This window comes from Gossypium raimondii, chromosome 8 (genome assembly GCF_025698545.1).
Source record: "Gossypium raimondii isolate GPD5lz chromosome 8, ASM2569854v1, whole genome shotgun sequence".
NCBI classification, from domain to species: domain Eukaryota; kingdom Viridiplantae; phylum Streptophyta; class Magnoliopsida; order Malvales; family Malvaceae; genus Gossypium; species Gossypium raimondii.
The window spans coordinates 2,471,690-2,491,527 of record NC_068572.1 but is presented as its reverse complement, the minus strand read 5'-3'; the positions used below and the strand labels follow the sequence as shown (position 1 = coordinate 2,491,527).

General features: G+C 34.2%; 1 protein-coding gene across 3 annotated transcripts; it reads right to left on the bottom strand.

The window, feature by feature from the left end:
- Positions 1 to 1,257: 1,257 nt before the first annotated feature.
- On the bottom strand, positions 1,258 to 7,626 carry LOC105790228 (hypothetical protein). 3 transcript variants are annotated; one of them, XM_012617711.2, is made up of 9 exons: positions 7,348 to 7,626; positions 7,043 to 7,189; positions 6,501 to 6,576; positions 5,341 to 5,399; positions 3,845 to 4,338; positions 3,607 to 3,767; positions 3,324 to 3,527; positions 2,810 to 3,029; positions 1,258 to 2,306 (listed from the first exon to the last, which is right to left on the bottom strand). In XM_012617711.2, exons 2-9 carry the CDS (start codon positions 7,147 to 7,149, stop codon positions 1,705 to 1,707), a joined length of 1,923 nt encoding a protein of 640 aa, XP_012473165.1. In that variant the 5' UTR covers positions 7,150 to 7,189; positions 7,348 to 7,626; the 3' UTR covers positions 1,258 to 1,704. The 3 variants fall into 3 exon arrangements, with proteins under 3 accessions (XP_012473165.1, XP_012473169.1, XP_012473166.1); XM_012617715.2 differs by having other exon boundaries at positions 7,043 to 7,138; XM_012617712.2 differs by lacking the exon at positions 7,348 to 7,626 and having other exon boundaries at positions 7,043 to 7,318.
- Positions 7,627 to 19,838: the final 12,212 nt, after the last annotated feature.

Genomic DNA, 19,838 nt, shown 5'->3' with positions numbered 1-19,838 from the left:
AGGCCAATTGAAGTGTTGTTTGGTGGATGGGATGTATTTCCACTTGCTTCAAGTCGGCTCACACAAAACAAAACACCAACATATCATTAGCACAGACTGCAGATATACTATAATATAAGTGACCTCGCTTTCTTGGTTTTCATCATTATATCGAGTCTTATTTGGATAAAATGTTTTAATATGTTGTTGGGAAAGTTGGAGTTTCGATAAAGGTATTGTTTTTTTATGTTAAAATTTTGGTTGTCTGTATTTTGAGGAAAACTCAATAGATTGGGAAATATGTTAATATTGTGGGTGATGTTTTGTAAGGGTTTGAATCACCTGTTAAGACATATATAATTTTACTTTTGTAATTGTGGTACCACTTGGCCATATGAATGTATGGTTCAAACTCCATTAAAATCGAGTATTTGATTTTTTTTTTTGTGATGAAATATTCCCTAATCTTCATGAACTTATTAGATATTTGTCAGAGTTGGAAGACAAAATCCAAACTAAAAATAAATATAAACACTCCTTTAACTATGATAAAATAATTAGAAATATGATAAGATAATATTAAATTATATATAGTTGAATCTTATATTTGGAGAAAACAGTGTTGTGCCTGATGCACCATCTCTATTTTAAGCAAAATTAAGATCAAAGCGAAATGATAGCTTTTTATTACTATTTAAAAATAAACTCATTTTCTCTATAAAAACAGTAAATATAACTATAATAATGGTAGAATATCAGCTTGATTTATTAGTTGAGGTAAAATTTGGAATCATAAATATTTAGATTCAAGTCTCATTACTTGTAAAATTGTGAGGTACTATATAACATATTTGATTGTTACTTTATTTAAACTTTTCTGATTTGATCTATAATTGTTTAATTGGATCAACATATATTTATACTAATCAAGTTTTCAAAAATTAACGGGATATTAAGGCAAGTTTAAGTAGACCTAATCATTTCAAATAAATACAATTTAAACTTTTTAACTAAATCACGAATTTCCTTATCATGTTTTCGATAGTGTTAACTTTTTTTTAATATATATATATATATATAATTTTGCGTCTACGAAGTGCCATATGAGGGAGGGTCTGAACCTAGCCCTCAGGTGGGTTTCTCGTGACTAACGAAGCGGTGGAAACGGCGCAGCAACGCCGATGAGACCCATCCTGACAACTCGGTGCTGTCCTCTGGGAGCTTCAGTCTAGTTTACCGAATATTCTCCATAAATACCATACGGAACAGCCATAAAAATGATAAAAAGTAGGAGAATCTATACATAAAAAAGCCAAATAAGTAAATTCCAATACAAAAACAAATGTCCTTGCAGTATTCAGTCAAATTGTTGTACGGTGGAGATGAAACTCAGCCAACAATTTGCTTACAAATATCCCAGAAATCTTGATTGATGAAATAACAATTAACTGTAACAAACTCACACCTAAATGCTATTAGAAAAATCAGTCAACAAGGAAAGGAAGGAGGGCCATGAATTTAAAACCAAATTTAGCCTCTCATATACAGTAAAATATATTTAATAATGGGAAGTCAAAGAAACGGCTTACTATACAGGAAATTGTACAAAGAGATTTCCCAATGCCTAATTTAGGGTTCTTCAAGAGTTTTGAAACCCCTTAACCTCATACATTGTTGTTGTTAGCAACTTCCAAAACCATAGTACCAATACGACTTGTTGATAGCCTATTCTTCTTCTTCTTCTTCGTCTTCTAACTCGACTACCTGTGCCCGTCTCTCAGCAGCTTTCTTCCGGATGAAGAAACCCCATCTCATCGCGGCCTTGATCTTTAGCCACCCGACAACAGCTTTGCCAGGACGTGAACGATCTTCGTCTATGAAGTTTACCATTGGGGATGGCATGTAATTTGGGAATCCAAACCCACCATCCTCTGTCACAGTAGCATGGTGACCTCCCATGCTGAAGAGGCGGAGGAGATGCTGCATATCTTCATTCTCGAGCATTTCATGACTTCTGAGGCGAATCTCCTCCTCAGAAAACAAGTCCTCGACTCCCTTATCTCTATTGTTCGACCAATCGTCAAAGGGATTAAGATTTGATGGCTGCATTGAAGAAATAGCATTGTGGAATCCCAAGGTAGATGACTGTGGAGGACCAAGAGCCAGCCCAACAGCATTATTATTAGTCCTTGAGCTTTGTGGTTGCTCTGAATTGTTAACCAGCTGATCATATTGCAAAAATTGCGTGCTGTCAAATTGACTACGAGAATTCGAATTCACAAGCTCTGATTGTCCCGGGTATCTGGTAGACTGATTATCATTAAATCCTGCATTAACCGAAAGAAAGAAATGAAGTTAACAAAATGCCAGCAGTTATTTGTTGAAATGGAAAAACGTCGGTACTCTTTCACCAGTAACATGGTATCATAACAACACATTCTTTTAGACCCAAACTTTTTTCACTTCCCAATAAAACAGGTCATCAATGAACACGCCTTTCCTGTTGATCCGAACCCAAACTGATTCGAGCCATGAAAGATTAGTGGGAAATTGAACTACTTGACAATTACTAGATCAGAGGTTTCTTTTACAATGCGTTGGTCAAATTTTTGAGTTTTGCTATATTATTAGGCAGGTTCCATTTTCTATGCATTGAGCCTAATATATAGCAAGCATTCATCTTGTAGAAATGTCAATCTTCTATCTCGTAAGTAATCACACAAAAAACAAAGCGATGTTTATAAAAAGAACTCCGGAAAGATCAAGCTAAGCTACACGAATGAAATGAAAAATCCTTTAAAGCTAAGGATAATGTAATCATAATCCTTACCTCCAGCTTGTGGGCCTGAGTGCACTTGCTCAGTTGGAACAGCAACCGGTAACTGCAACTGATGATCTAAAGCATTAGGGTAGCCTATCGCATCCGTCTGAGCTTCATTTCGGGCACTTGACCTCCTATTTTGCTTGAAGTTCAACAGTGACTTGCCATCATACTCTATGACTTGATGCCAATTGTCATAGGCTTTCTTCACCAGCGTATCTACATAAACCTGCAAGAATTTTTTATCCCTTTTTCAAATTAGTGAAACTATTTTTATTAAGTTCAAAATATAAATTGAAAATAACACCAACCCAGAGCTTAAGCAGCTGAAAGTAATAACCAGACAAACCCAACCAAAGGTATATCGTAAGGCAAAAAAACAAAAAACTACATTGTGAGAAAATTAAAGCAACTCCAAGTTATCTGATAAATATTACTGTAGGCCTAGGTAACATTGCTGCTAACACATCTCATAGATGTTGCATTTCATTGACAGGTGAAAAACAGCATACATATTACCCACCTTTTGACTATCAGATAGAGAATCAGCAGGTAAATACTGTTCCCCAGAAATAAGGCCATTCAACTCATAGATGTTATTGAAGACAATACCAACATCTCTTGTATCATCATTATAGTAAACATAAAACTTTCCGCTGAGCACACAAGTCTTTGCATGATCTAAAAGAGCATCCCACATCTTATTTGACATGCCACTTCCAAGAATCTACAGAACATAGACAAAAATATCAGAAGGGGAAAAGAAAGCAATAGTACTCTGATTTCAGAACCGAAATCCAACTCACTGTTCGTAACTTCTGTTGATCCTTGACCGCAACCCGCAAAAAGTCTTCAACAGTGAATATTCCTGCAGAGTTAAGCTTCTTGTGGAATGACCCATCTTTCCCAATCTTTTCCAATCTCCATACGTCATCATTTAATGCAGGTGGATAGTGCTTCTTATACACTGTCAAGCAACTCAATTAAAAAGATTCTACAAATCCACAAATGAAAAACTCGATATAGTATAAAGTATGAACTCACATTCCCCTCTGTGATCCTTGACAGTAAAGGCCTCTGTCTTTGCTTCCCGTACACGCATACCCTCACAATATCCTGAAGCAACCTTCAAGCCTAGCCTGAATTTCCTGCTTCTTATCCAACTTGAGTTGTCAGTAAAGGTGAGATCTCCTAGAGTCCCCACCCCCTCTTTGAGGATCACTTGCAAGTCACCAGTCAGCAGTGGCCTTTTCCCTTCCCGCTCTTTTACCACATGGCTCTCAAATTCTTCTTGCGTCCAATCTTCATCATCCTCATTGTTGAAATCACCTTCAAGCACAACGACATCTAGCTTAACAGAGGCCTCAGGTCCAGTTGTTACAACATGTCCAGTCTTACTGTCAACTAGAACAATATGGATAGCAGCACCCTGCTCTCCTTCGACCTTTCCTCCTGTGAAAAGGGGAAGAGATAACCTAGACCTGAAGAGGAGCTGTAAGCTCCGTCCATCTGGACCTTCAATTTGTTTTGGAGAAGACCTAAAAACCAAAAGTATTAGAAGATCATCAATACAAGAAAAGTAAAAGGCATCGCAGGAAGAGAGGAAAAAAGAAAGGTAGGGAGCCACTGAGACAATAAGAATCTTAAAACCAAAGAACAGGCGGTTCTTGTAAACAAGCATGGCATCAAAAAGGATTAAAAAAACATTTCATTTATAGAAAGTAGAGTACCAATCAACCAACCAAAAACATAGAAAATATCATTAACACAAGCTTATTGTCAGGGTTTCATCTTTTGCTATCGAATGCATTAATGATGCTCAAGTATATCAAAAGGCAAGCAACTAATTAGCAAATATCCTACAAAGAAAGAACAAGAAAAGAATCAAACCTAAGAGCATTTCAAAACTCTTTAGAATCTCATTGCAGCACTTCAATTCTCATGTGCAATATTCTTAAACGCCAGCTACTTAATGAGACAATACCAAACACAAAAACTAATAGAATTAACAGAAACTGTTGTCATCATTCATAGTTCAAACATTCAGCAAAAAACCTACAATGCCACAAGCAATTGCTAAAATGAGTAGTAGTAACAAAAGACAGAATGTGTTTAATATGAGGTTCTCACATTATCATGCACAATGCTAAAACATCCCGGAATTTCTCACAATAATCATTATTTACTAAAACCCGGAAATTCAGAAACAAGATTTAATGCCTCCAGCTACTGCAACTGACATCAACTGATAAGAAAACAGTTGTTTTATCACATAAGGTTTGACCTTTCCAAAACCTCAAACTTCCCCAATTGATTTGACATTTTAAGCATCGGAATCCCAATGGAGGTAGAGGGAGCAATGCCAAATATAAGGCTACCAATGCCATTGATATACCAAACCAAAATCATTGGGCATGTAACACAACTTAACATATCATTGTCCATGTCTTCAATTGAAAAAGATAATTTTGTTTTAAATTAAGACATCGGAATAGAGATAATTAACTCTACAGAAGTAAATGATCAGACAAATATTTAACCTTCCACTAAGTCTAGGAGGTCCTAACTTTGCCAAAGCTCTTTCCACCTCTTCACTTACCTGCAAAGCATCAAACAGACATGATAAGAAGGAAACACAAGTGGAAAAGAACACAATCCAAAGGGAAAAATGATAGAATACACAACAGATCTTAGAAACACACCAGAAACTGTTGGTCGAAATTGGGCTTGTAAATGCAACAGAAAAGGGTCATTTTAGTACTATCTAACAAAATTAGGACACAAACAGTGAACATCTATGTTACATGGATGCAGGCAGGCTAGTCTTCATACCTCAGATGCCCTGCCCATGAGTGATATGCAAACCCTAAAAAAGCCATCATCACACTCAAAAGATAGGCAGGCACATGTGCATGGACAAGTGATCAATTATAATAAAACCAAGGAAGTCAAACTTCCGTATTTTCCAAATCATTAACTTGCTTAAAAGGGTCAGAAAGAGAGAGTAAGAATGATTAATACCCCAGAAGGGATAGTCATTCTTTAAGATAGTGATAAATGTAACACAGAACTGTCTAAAAGTCTATTCAGGACTCTATCTCCCATAAGCATGAGTTAAGTCTAGGATTTATTGAAAATGTATACAAGAAGCATGCAATTTATGACAACAGTAATAAACATTAGGAAAACAGGTGAACAATCACACCAAAATCTGATTGAATGCCAGCCTTCATATCTAACAACATAAAAGTAAGGCAAAAACTAGAGCAGTTCAAAAATATGACAGGGAACAGCAGACTTATATGCTGTGAAGGTTTTATGAGAAAACATACGAACAAGTTAAAAACAAATGGCATTCTCTTTAAAATCACTCAAATGTTGTGTGTGCTTCTCAGTAACAAAAAGAACAGGCACTTGCGCACAAAAGCAGAATAGATGCAGGTTCATGTGCAGGCGTATATAAGCATTTCTATACAGCACCAATTTAGAATAGACCTCCAATCAGAAGAACAATGCTCGTCAAAAACATCGCCTTACAATTTAAGGCAGATTCTTTGAGCTAGAATTAAGACAACCATAACCAACCCTATAGATGCATTGATCACACATTGACTAATAGTTTCTTCAAGTCCTACAAACACACACCAAAAAAGAGGAATTGATTGCAAAGAATGAAAAAACAATAGGACATGGATCTTACAACTCTACGAAGAATGGGTTCCAAAGATGAGCAGAGTTTCTGCAGGCTATCCACCTTAAGAGCTTCTACAATTACACTGCATATCATACAAATATAATTTCTGAGAAAAATTGCCAACTGCTAAGCCCATAGAAAGAGAAAAGTTTTTAAAACTCCCAAAAACCCAAAAACCTTATCCAGTTAATAATTCATTGGCGTAGTAGAATAAGATTTTTATCTCAACTCCCCCAATTAATGTGATTGGGCTGATATGGTATTCGGTTTTTGCTTCCTAGAAACTTGCAGCAAGATCATCATGGACTAAAAATGAACAAACTTAATGATAAATAACATAATAGTTCTACATAAAACCAAAGCTACATAGTTTGTTGTGAAAATATTTCAATCTCTAATTACCCAAAAAAATATTTTCTTTTAAACAAAAATTAAAATTAAAATAAACAATTAGGATACACAAATAACTTCTCAAAGTATGCCAGAAAACGAAGTAAAGAAACAAACAAGGTAGGAAAAGGGGAAAAGAAAAAAAGAAAGAAAAAAACCTAGCTAAAGCGGGACGTTTTGGCTCGGGCTGCTGGTTATCATCTCCATCCAAGCTCCTCTTCCCTCTAGCCATACTATTAGTCCTCTCCATATACCTAGTATGCATTTTGTGAGTACCAAATTCAAAACCCTAATTTTTCCCAGATCTGAACAGCCAAAACGAAACAACACTCAGAAAAATCACTGATTTAAATAAAAAAGTTCAAATTCACACTACTCGAAACCATAATCTTCCATTTAAACACCAGAAATAAACTCAATTAGAAAATAAAAAATAAAAAATCAGCAAAAATTACGTTCTTACTATTACTAATCAGTTGCTCTCAATTTTAACAGCAGAAAACAATAAACATAAATAAAAACGGGAAATTTATTTTCTGTTTTTGATAAATTGAAGAAAGAAAAAGAAAACCTAAGGGGAAAATTAGGGGAAATTTTGAAGAGTATAGGGGAGTCTACTATGGCGACTCTTAGCAGAGAGGTGATTTTCGAGGAAGGATCCTGTACGCCTGATTTATGGTAAACACAGTGGAGTCAACGGATGAAGATAACGGTGATAGCTTTTTGATGGAGTTTTTGTGGAGGGTTTTGAGAGATTTAATTTGATGAAAGAGACTACGATGGAGATCGATGCAGTGAATTATTATTAGCAGATTGACTATTCGTTGATCATTAGCATACGAAGGGTAGAAGACCTGTGATTAAATCGCCACCGTACGTCGGCATTTGCCACGTCATTTTAGACATGTTTATGCTTTTTCTTTTGAAATGACGTCAGGTTTTTTGGCGTGACGCACGTCACCTGCCGAGTCATCAGAATTGTACATTAATAATTGGGTAAATAAAATGTTAGTAAGTAATGTTGGTAAGCAAGCCCTCGTGTATTTTGTATTTCGTTAAAATATGTTTATGGTTTTATTTTTAGGAGTTTAATTTTTATACCCTTTAAATTTTAATCTTCGAGTTTGTTGAACAGGATCGACTCTTTTAAGAGAAGTCTTTTGAAGTGTCGTTTGTTAAGCAATCAACATTATTCTTAATAACTGAAGGTATTGTCACTGTGTTAAGGTTTTGCTTCTCGACTCCTCAAACGCAAAAAGCCCTATGAGTTCACGTAATGGGAATGCCTTAGTTGGATGAGAAGGAAAGTACCTGGAGGAAAGGCGGAATATTAATCATGGAAAATGAGAGTGCAAGTATTCAAACTACCAAACAAGGCATAAGTAGCTTTTTTCTTGGGGTATGGTACAACTTAGGCTACCCTTTAGGCCGTTGAATATAACACCAACTTATTAAAAATATATATTTTTAATGTTTATATTGTAAAAAGTTTAATTTTAGTGAGTAATTTTTAGGTAAAGTTTAGTCTTAAGTTGTTGAGCATGTCATGTCATGATGTTGGGATGTCACAAACTGTCGACCGACGTTGTGATGAGGGAAGATTGACGTTGGGACTAGTAACCTGTTTTTGGTACAAAATGGACATCTTTTGTACCTATTTCAAGCCAAGCACTACAAAACTCTTTTAGTACATTGATGCACATTAAATTCTACACAAAATCATTCAAATATGGGCTGTTTTACCAAACTAATCCAAAAATAAATTATATTTACAAAAATAACTCAAGTTAAAAAACAATCATCAAAATAACCTAAAATGAACAGTACTCACTCGTTTTTTGCACCAATGATTGTCTAACAATTGTGTCAGAATTTTAAAAATTAATTTTTTGGGTTCTGGCCTGTCAGTGGCCGGAACCCATGCATTTTTTTAAAAAATTTGTATAATACTGATATACGAAAAAGGAGAAGGAAAAAAAAAGAAAAAAATTATTTTTGGGTCTTGGCTTTGTCAATGGCGGACCCTACAAGAAAAAAATTTCCTTTTTTTTGGTTAGAATAATATATAAATATCTGAAAAAATAAAAAATTTGGGTCTTTGGCTCACAATGGCGGCACCCAAGACAATTTAAAAAATTTTTTTTTTTCGTGTCGAGTCGATATAAATATACAAAAAATTTTGGCCAAGACAACTTAAAAAATTACTTTTTTTCGTGTCGAGTCGATATAAATGTCTGAAAAAATAAATAAAAAATTTGGTCTTTGGCCTATCAATGGCAAGCACCAAGACAAATTAAAAAATCTTTTTTTAGTGTCGAATCAGATATAAATATGAAAAAATTAAAAAAATTTGGGTGTCTTGGCACAAATGGTCGGCACCTAGTACAAATTCAAAAAAATTTTTTTTTTTAGTGTCGAGTCGATATAAATATCTGAAAAATAAAAAATTTTGGGTCTTTGCTTTGTCAATGGTCGGCACCCAGTACAAATTAAAAAAATTCTTTTTTTTTCGTGTCAGAATCAGATATAAATATACGAAAAAAATTAAAAAAAATTTGTTGATGGCCTGTTAATGGCTGACACTCAGTACAATCATATATATATAGGTCATTTCATCTTCCATTTGTCTAGTTTGAAAAGTTTTTTTCCTCTGTTTAAAGGAAAGCAATTTTTTTTGAAAATGAGTTCTCAAATGCTTTTTGTTTATGTTCATTTCGATGGTGAAATGATAAATACAAATGAAGAAGGATGTGTATTCCAAAGCCGGAAAAAAATAGGAATGAGGTTCAACAAATGGATTTCGCTGTCGGATTTCAAACGAAAAATCAGTACAAAGATAGCAAGCCGTTGAGGAAAGCAAATGTCGAGACTGTTTTATAGATTTCCGATTTCAACTGATCCGCTAAAGTTCTCAGAAATGGAGCTTGAGGATGATGATGATTTAGGTACAATGATAGCAATTTATTGCCCCCTGGTATAGAAAATCCCTGTCCAGTTAAGTTGTTCGCGGAGATAACTGAACCGGATCTCATTCAAATGGTAATTCCAGCAAGCCAGCGCTCCGAAATTGATTTTGATCTTAACGTCCCTTGGGAAGATCAGTCAGGCTTTGTATTCTCCCGCCAACTCCGAAATTTTTTTTAATTTTTTTCGTATATTTATATATGATTTTGACACAAAAAAAAGAATTTTTTTTAATTTGTACTGGGTGCCGGCCATTGACAGGTCAGCACCCAAAATTTTTTTATTTTTTTCATATATTTATATCTGACTCTGACACGAAAAAAAAAAGTAAAAACTTTTTTTTAATTGTATTGGCCGGCACCCAAAATTTTTTTATTTTTTCAGATATTTATATCGATTCGACACGAAAAAAAGAATTTTTAATCAGATCTGGTGCCAATTATTGACAGTCAAGACCCAAATTTTTTATTATTTTTTTCGTATATTTATATCTTATTCTGACAAAAAAAGGAAACTTTTTTTCTTTTTGAGCTTGCCATTGACAAAGCCAAAGACCCAAAAATAATTTTTTCTTTCTCCTTTTTCGTATATCAGTATTATACAAATTTAAAAAAAAATACATTGGTTCCGGCCACTAATAGGCCAGAACCCAAAAAATTAATTTTTAAAATTCTGACACAATTATTAGACAATCATTGGTGCAAAAAACGAGTGTGTACTGTTCATTTTAAGTTATTTTTGTGATTGTTTTTGAACTTAGGTTATTTTTGCAAATATAATTTATTTTTGGGTTAGTTTGGTAAAACAACCTCAAATATGCATCCACAAACATAATTTACTCTTGACCAAATCAACCAAATCAACATATCATAGTTTAACACCAAAATACATCTAACAACTTGTTTAAAACACAAACTAGTTTTTCTTACTTTCAAGCCGTTTAAATCACATACCAACCTTGCCATTTTTAAGTTCAATTCATACCAACACCTTAGTCATGCTCTATGACTATCAAATTTTCCATGCAATTAATACATGTAACATTTAGTAATCTACCATCTTATTCATAAATCATATAGGCATTACCAATCCATAAATAAACATTCATCAAGATTCGACCAAGATTACCATCCAAAATAACACTTATATTAGCTCTATATACATGTCACATAACCGAGATTAAGACAAGCCAAAAATCTACCAAATCAATAGTAAGATAGTGTAAGCTTCAAGGTGATCCAACTAGCACATTCCGCAACCAACAATCTACAAGAAAAAAGGAGACAATAGGTAAACATTTTAAATGTTTAGTAAGTTCATATGAAAATTTACTTAATTTACAATACAAATCACCTATACGTATTCAACAATTCAATATAACATAATATATATCATCCCAATCATACTTATTTTTATGAGCATATAATTCAAATCGATTCATGCCACATTCCAATCATACTCATTTTGCAACATAATCAACTCGATTCAAGTTCTCATACATCAACACGGCTTTAATTACCATTTTCAGATAATTTCAATCTATCTAAAATAGTTTATACATATCGTACTATCCATATAACCATTTATTTACCATTCTATATCTCATATCAACTCGTAGTTGCTATATGATTCATATTTTATAGTTTAGTCCTTTAGATGCCAAAATCATTGAAATTAGACTTATATATAAATTAATAAGTATAAACACACAATTTGAGCATAATAAGAGAATACAGTAAATCTCATATGAACTTACCGATAAAACAACAACACAATGTTGGGGACTAATCTACAATTTTCTTTTTCTTCAATTATCTTTCAGTTGATTTAACTTTCGATCTACAATAATTTATTACAATTTATCAATTCTAAACATCTTATAACAATCTATTATAAACATATATCAATTCAATTTAATTTTTGGATGTCCCTAAAGTTCTGCATTTTATTCAATTTAATCCTAAAATCCTAATAGTCATTATTTTCAAATTTGAGCCTCGATTTCAAAACCAATCTCAAATTCATCCTTCTACAGCCCTCTAATATCTATAATTATAGAAATTTCATATCAATTTCAAAATATTCACATTAGTTCCTATAGTCAAAATTAACAATTTTTACTTTACAAACTAGTCCTTTTTTCATATCTAACCAAACAACATCAAAAACTTCAAGAAATCATCAATGTCAACTTTGGAAAAATTTAAAAGTCACAAATTGATCCACGGGTTAGCTAAATTAAGCTCCCAGAACCTCAAAAACATAAAAATACAAAAAAAAAACTAAATTAAGCTTACTAATTGAGTGACTTAAGCTTGGCCGAACTTTGAGCTTCAAAAATGATTTGCTTCGTTTCTTTCTCTCTTTTTTTCTTGCAAATGGTGGAGAGAAGGTAAATAAAGATCGTGACTTCCATTACTTTTGTTTTAAATTTATTTTATTCTTTAATTTAAATTTTTAATTTTACTAATTCATTCCACTAAACCGTCCACTATTATTAAAATGGCCTAATTGACATATTAAACATTGGTTAAATATTATTTAACCCTTTAACGATAAAAATTAATAATGGTTAACTTTTACCGCTTTTACTACTTTAGTCTTTATACCTTAATTAATCACTAATTCGATAAAATTTTCTATCCAAAATTTAATTTATTTGTATAATAACTCCATAAATATTTAATAAAAACATTTACGAGTTCAATTTACAGAAACAAGGTCCTAATACCTCATTTTCCATCACCACTAACTTTAAGATCAAAACACTTGTACCTTAAGTGACTATTCAATTAACAAATTTGTCAGACCAAAATTCAATTTAATACTATAATTGTCTCATAATATTAATTAATAATATTTATTAACTCGATCATCAAAAAATGAGGTTTTAAAACCACCATTTTTGGTACCACTAAAAAATGAACTATTAAACACCTCTTACTTCTAGCCACCTACTTTTAGCAGGCGCACTCACCTCCTAGAGGAGACCACTAAGGGACCACAAGTATAACAACCTTATAGTACCTCACACCAAGGAATGTTAGAGCAGTATCATGCATGAGGACAACTAGCCTGCCACCTACCTAACCACATGAGTGGGCCAACACATGTACTGTCGATGACTTGGCATCACCAGCCTCAAGACCTTCTCCTATAAATACCCTCCGCTGCTATGGAGAAGGGAACTTTTGGCCTTTCAGCAACCCTAAGCACCATACAACTTTCTAGCCTCCTCTGCTACCTTACTTTCTAACTTCACTCCTTATTCTCGGGCTTTCCACTTGTTTAGGTGAACTGGCCTGTAACAGCCTGATTTTTAGTGGTGTTAGAAACAATGGTTCGAGACCATCAAATTCGACGAGTAACCTCATAAATTTTAATATTTAGTATTTACAAGTCAAATGTGGTTTTAGAAAGATTTTTGAATTAGTAATTTTCGTTTTATAAGGATTTATTAGATCAAGTGGTTTAGAAAATGAGGTATTAAGACCTCGATTCTATAAACCGAGCCATAAATATTTTATAAATATTTATGGAGTGTCATTAAGATAATAGTAGAGTTTAGTTAGAAAATTTTAGCGTTTTGATAGTTAATTAATTAAAAATACTAAATTAAAAAATAGGCAAAACTTGTTAATTAAAAGAAATAGTGGTTAAATGGCTTAAATGGTAAATAGGGAGGACTTAAAGAGTAAATAAGCCAAAATGAAATGGCTGAGGCAACATAAGTAGTGAAAATAATAAAAAATAGCCATTTAATGGCAAAATAGTAAATAAAGCAAAATTAAAACTACAAATTGAAATTTTAAAGGTTTCTAGACAAATTCTTCTTCAATTCTCAGCCAAAAACAGCAATAGGAGAGCTACTTAAGCTGGTTTTTATATTTTTACTTCAAAGGAGTTTAATTCTTGCCCTTTTCTTATTTTTTTAAGTTTTTGAGACTTTTACAATTAGGTCCAACTAAGTCTTGCTTTAGTTTTTGATTTTATTGAAAATTTTGGAAGTTACCATTGATGAATATAGGATGTTTTAGATGAATTAATATGGATTTAGAGCTTTAATTATGTTATATGATGATTGTATAAAGTGATTTTGTTAAATGTTGATTTTAGGACTAAATTGTGAAAAGTTAAAGTATTAGGGTTAGTTATTAAATTTCTATTTTATCAAGGGTTGTATGATAGCCTAGAATATTAAATAAATTACTAATTGAGAAAAACTAGTTCATTTGATATATTAACTAGTTAAGGGATTAAATTGCAAAAGTTGTAAAATTTTGTGGTAATTGTGTAAATTTGAAAAATTTAAGGTTATTAATCATGAAATTAATTGAAACTGAAATATATGCTAATGTATGAGTAATTTTATATTTTAGATTAAGAACCCGTAGATACTTGTGAAAAAGAAAAATTAGCGGAATAGTCCTTGAACTTCTGCAAATATTACAATTCAATTCAGGTAAGTTCGTATGGTTAAATTTTAATATATAAATATATAAATATATATATTAAATTGATGAATGATATTATGTATTTATTCATATCTATTATTGAAAGTGAAATTTTGTTAAAGTTATGAATTTAAATTAAATGTTTGAAACGATTGGAACGCGAGATTTGAGTACATTTGACACTCGGTGAATTGGCAGCATTGGAGGAAAATGTGGCAAATTACCCAAGTAAACCGAGAATTAGCATTTGTTGCGAACTTTTGTGTTTACTTTCCGTTTAGCTCTTACGAGCTTTTAACTCATATGAGTTTCCGTTACGCTATTTTGAGCTTCTGTTTAACCCTTATGGGTTTTTGTTATGCTCATACGAGCTTCCATTCAACCCTTATGTGTTTCTGTTTAGCTCTCATGAGCTTCTGTTCAGCCTTCGAGTTTCTGAAAATGATGTACTGATTAAATGCCAAAGTTACATATTTTATGTAATTAAATTGGTTAATTTATGAGAGTGCACCACTAATTTTTCCATGTTTTTGCTGAATTTTGTGTAGGGGTGCAATTTGGGGCTAAACAGAAGAAAAAGGAAACAATTGGGCTAGATTGAAGAAAGAAGTAAAGAATGAGGGCCAAAGCAGAATTTTTCCAAGAATAATTAGCTGAAATTGTTGACTTAGTGGGAGATTATTTTGGGATATTTTTTATATCATGGAATATTTTTCCTTGATTTTCTATACTAGTTGGCTCTTAATTTAGCAATGCCACTAGTATAAATAGATGCTACATTATTCATTTTAATCATCAATCAATAAAAATATTAAGCTTTCATCTTTCAAATACATTCTCTCTTTCCGTCATCACGAATTCATTTGTTTGCCTTAGTTTCTTTTCCTTCAATTTATTAATTTCAGAGCCAACCACCCATTTACCTTTACTTTCAACTATTCACGAATTTATTTATTGTCTTTAGTTTCTTTTACTTTCAATTCCTAAATTTCTAGCTTGTTACCACTTACCATTTACAACTTCTTTTTCAAATTCTCTTTTCATTTCCAATAGTCAACCACCCCACTTTAATATATTTTTCCGGCCCCCATACTCAATCACATCACCCATCCTTTCACCCATTTTACCTTATTTAGTTTATCCAGTACCAACATGTCCCAAACCTTATCCAACTAAATCCATTTTCAGCTTTAGGTCGGAATTAGCCTCGTCAAAACCCGTGAGTTACGAACCCGAGCAAATTAACTCTTAAATTCTAGTACTTATTATTTTTCCGGTTTAAGAGTATGATTTTGTTAGCTCACAAAGTCAGACCAACATTAAGTCAAAAAGGCGTCGTTTGATTTAGTGTGGTTAAACGTACAGTTGGAATTCCGAAAGGAACGTTTCTAATTGGTTTTTTGTAAACACATTGGCGTGCCAAGTGGAGATTGTTGTTTGGTTCCGTCAAGGGAAGTAGTAACCGGATTTAAATGTCCCACGCGGTTGAGAGCATTGGTTCGAGCTATGCTCTTCTAGAATGCAAAGCTGCTGGAGTTCAAAATCACGAACATTTCGTGGTTGTTCGATCGGTAAAGGTTAGTTATTGGACGTTCCATAACTAATTTACATAAGGAAGAGTTGGTGTCCGAGGCGTCCTTGGTAGCTATAACTAGCTTATTGGAAATGATTAAATGCTAAAGTTACATATTTTATGTAATTAAATTGGTTAATTTATGAAGTGCACCACTAATTTTTCCATGTTTTTATTGATTTTTGTGCAGGAATGCAATTTGAGGCTAAATAGAAGAAAAAGGAAACAATTGGGCCAAATTAAAGAAAGAAGCAAAGAAGGAGGGCCAAAGTAGAATTTTTCCAATATTAATTAGCTGAAAATTTTGTTGACTTAGTGGGGGAGATTATTTTGGGATTTATTTTATTTTGGGATATTTTTTCCTTAATTTCCTATGACTAGTTGGCTCCTAATTTAGTAAATCAACTAGTATAAATAGAGCTTGTGTTGTTCATCATTTCATCAATCAAAAAATATTTTAGCTTTTGTCTTTCAATTCTCTCTTTTCTCACGTAGCCTTTGTTATTTCTTAGCTTGCTTTCCTTCAATTTTCATTAGTTCCAGTAGCCTACTATCCATTTCACCTTCATTTTCAACTTTTCACAAATTTATTTATTGTCTTTAGTTTCTTTAACTTTTAATTCCTAAAAACTTCCAGCTTTTACTACTTTCCAATTACAACACCTTTTTCAACCACCCCCATTCTCAATCACATCACCCATCTTTTCACCTTTTCTACCTTAATTAATTTATCAAATACCAACATGTCCCAAACCTTAGCCACTAAACCCATTTTGATTTAGGTAGAAATTAGCCTCGTCAAAACCCGTGAGTTCTGAACCCGAGCCATTTAACTCCTAAAATTTCAGATACTTATTACTTTTCCGGATTAAGAGTATGATTTTGTCACTCATAAAGTCGATCAACACTAAGTCAAAAAGACGTCGTTTGATTTGGTGTGATTAGACGTCTGATTGGAATTCAAAAGAACGTTTCTAATCGGTTTCAGTGAACACATTGGCGTGCCAAGTGGAGGTCTTTGTTTGGTTCCGTCAAGGAAGTAGTAACCGGATTTAAATGTCCCACGCGGTTGAGGGCATTGGTTCGAGCTAGGCTCTTCTAGAACGCAAAGCTGCCGGAGTTCTAAATCACGAACGTTTCATGGTTGTTCGATCGGTAAGAATTAGTTATTGGACGTTCCATAACTAATTTACACAAGGAAGAGTTGGTGTCCGAGGCGTCCTTGGTAGCTATAACTAGCTTATTGGAAAAGAGGAGTTCATCCAATTTCGAGGATCGGTTCAAAGACGAGGAAAATTCGTGTCTAAAGCTGAGTTCATTCTAATTAATTTCTCTTAATATTTATTTCACGATTTTTATTATTCTGTTTTTCAACCTTTACTTTTGACGTTATTTTTCTGTTAATTTCAGGTTTTCAAATTTTTATCCCCCCGAACGTCTTGGGCACGACAACTGCCCCGACATAAATCTGGTCAAACGTGTGACAATTTACAGTAAACCAGTCTCTGAGGGATCGACCCTACTCCCTATACTGCATAATTTGCAAATTAAGGCGTAGGTTTATATTGGTGGATTCGACACCCATCAGGAAAAGAGGAGTTCATCTAATTTCGAGGATCGGTTCAAAGACGAGGAAAAATTCGTGCCTAAAGCTGAGCTTATTCTAATTAATTTTTCTTCATATTTATTTAACTGTTTTTTTATTCTGTTTTCAACTTTTTCTTTCACGCATTTTATTTATTTATTTCAGGTCTTCAAATTTTATCCCCCCGAACTTCTTGGGCACGACAACTGCCCTGACATAAATCTGGTCAAAAGAGGAACAATTGCAGTAAACCCAGTCTCTGAGCTATTGACCCTACTCCCTATACTGCTTAAATCGCAAATTAGGCGTAGGTTTATATTGGTGGATTCGACACCCATCAGTTTTTCGCCATTGCCGGGGACTGGCAACACTCACAATTGTTTAAATTATCTTCATGACCAGATCTTCATCCGGAGATCTCGAATACGACCCAGAGATCAAAAAATTAGCACGAGCACGATGAAAAGAGACAGAAGCTCTTAAACATGCAAGTAAAGCAGTAGTTGAGCTAGGACAAGGGCTCTTAGAAACCGACCTTGAAAAATTGAGACTAGCAATTCGTGCAGAGGCAATTCGACGTGGGAAACAAGACGAAGTGGTTGAACCTGAGACCGAACCACTTCCTGAAATAAAAGAAGTAGAAGACAACCTCGGTGAACCAGAAAGGATGGCGAACCGAACCATTCATCAACTAGCCGCTGCTCCCAATGAGCAAACACCGTTATGCATCAACTATCCAACTGGAGAAACTCCGTTCGAGTTGAATTCAGGCCTTATTCACCTTTTGCCCACTTTTTGAGGCTTGAAGAATGAAAATCCACACACTCACTTGAGAGAATTCCACATGGTCTGCTCAAGCATGAAACCTCAGGGAGTCACCGAAGATGAAATTAAACTTCGGGCCTTTCCTTTTTCTTTAGTTGATACAGTAAGAGAATGGTTATTTTACTTACCCCCAGTTCTATTACAAAGTGGGATGACTTATCTCGTGTTTTTCTTGACAAAATTTTCCCAACATCGCGAGCAGCTGAACTTAGGAGAGACATAGTGGGAATTCGCCAAATGGAGAGTGAATCACTCTACGACTATTGGGAGCGATACAAAAAACTCTGTGCAACTTGTCCTCAACACGGTTTGACCGAACAATCAGTTCTTCAATATTTCTACGAGGGTTTGCTCCCTATGGAAATAAAGATGATTGACGCTGCTAGTGGAGGGGCGCTTGTCAATATGACTCCTCAAAGGGCAAGAGAACTGATATATACCATGGCGGCAAATTCTCAACAGCATCGACCGAATTCAGAACCCACAAGAAGGGTTAATGGGGTAAATGTTTCATCCTTAGAAGATAAATTGGATAAGCTTACTAATATTGTTCAATCTATGCTTACAGAAAATAAGAATCGAACCCAACTGTGTGAAATTTGTACTACATCTGAACATCCGACGGATTTGTGCCCAATCCTTAACGAAAATTCAACGGCACATGTCGACGCTGTCGGAGGTTTTTCGGAACCTCCGCAAAGACGCTATGATCCTTTCTCCAACACCTACAATCCCGGGTGGAAGGATTATCCCAACTTGAATTACGGAACTAATCCCTAATATAATCCGTCATACCAACCGAGACCTCTGCAACCAACGTAACCTCTACCCAAGTCGAGCACATCTCTAGAAGTTGTTATGGAAAGACTTGCCGTCGATGCTGCAAAATACCAACAGAGGACAGACGCGTCAATACAGGAGTTAACTAATCAAGTTAGTAAACTCTCGATGGCAATTAATCGTTTGGAATCTCAAGGTAAATTACCTTCCCAGACAGAGCCGAATCCTAGGCAGAATGTAAGTGCAATAACTCTTCGTAGTGAAAATGTTCTAGAAACAGTTCCAGAAAAAAGTCATGGGCAAGAAAATGAACGGGAAAAGCATATCTTTGATCTAAAATCCAGACCAAAATCAGAAATTTAGAACCCAGTCGTGATGCCATCTCCTTTTCCAAGGAGACTCCTAAAGGATAAGAAAGAGAAAGAGGAAAAAGATATCCTCGAAACATTCAGGAAGGTGGAGGTAAATATCCCTTTGCTCGACGCTATCAAACAAATCCCTCGCTATGCGAAATTTCTCAAGGAATTGTGCACTAGAAAGAGGAGGTTAATGGGTAACGAAAGAGTAAGTGTAGGAGAAAATGTCTCCGCAGTACTGCAAAAGAAAGTTCCGCCCAAATACAAGGACCAAAGTATGTTTGCTATTTCCTATGAGATAGGTAATGTAGATATTAAGAAAGCCATGTGTGATTTAGGGGCTTCTATTAATGTCATGCCTTATCCTATTTATAAATTGATTAATGCGGGTCCTTTGAAAAAGACAGGAGTAATAAT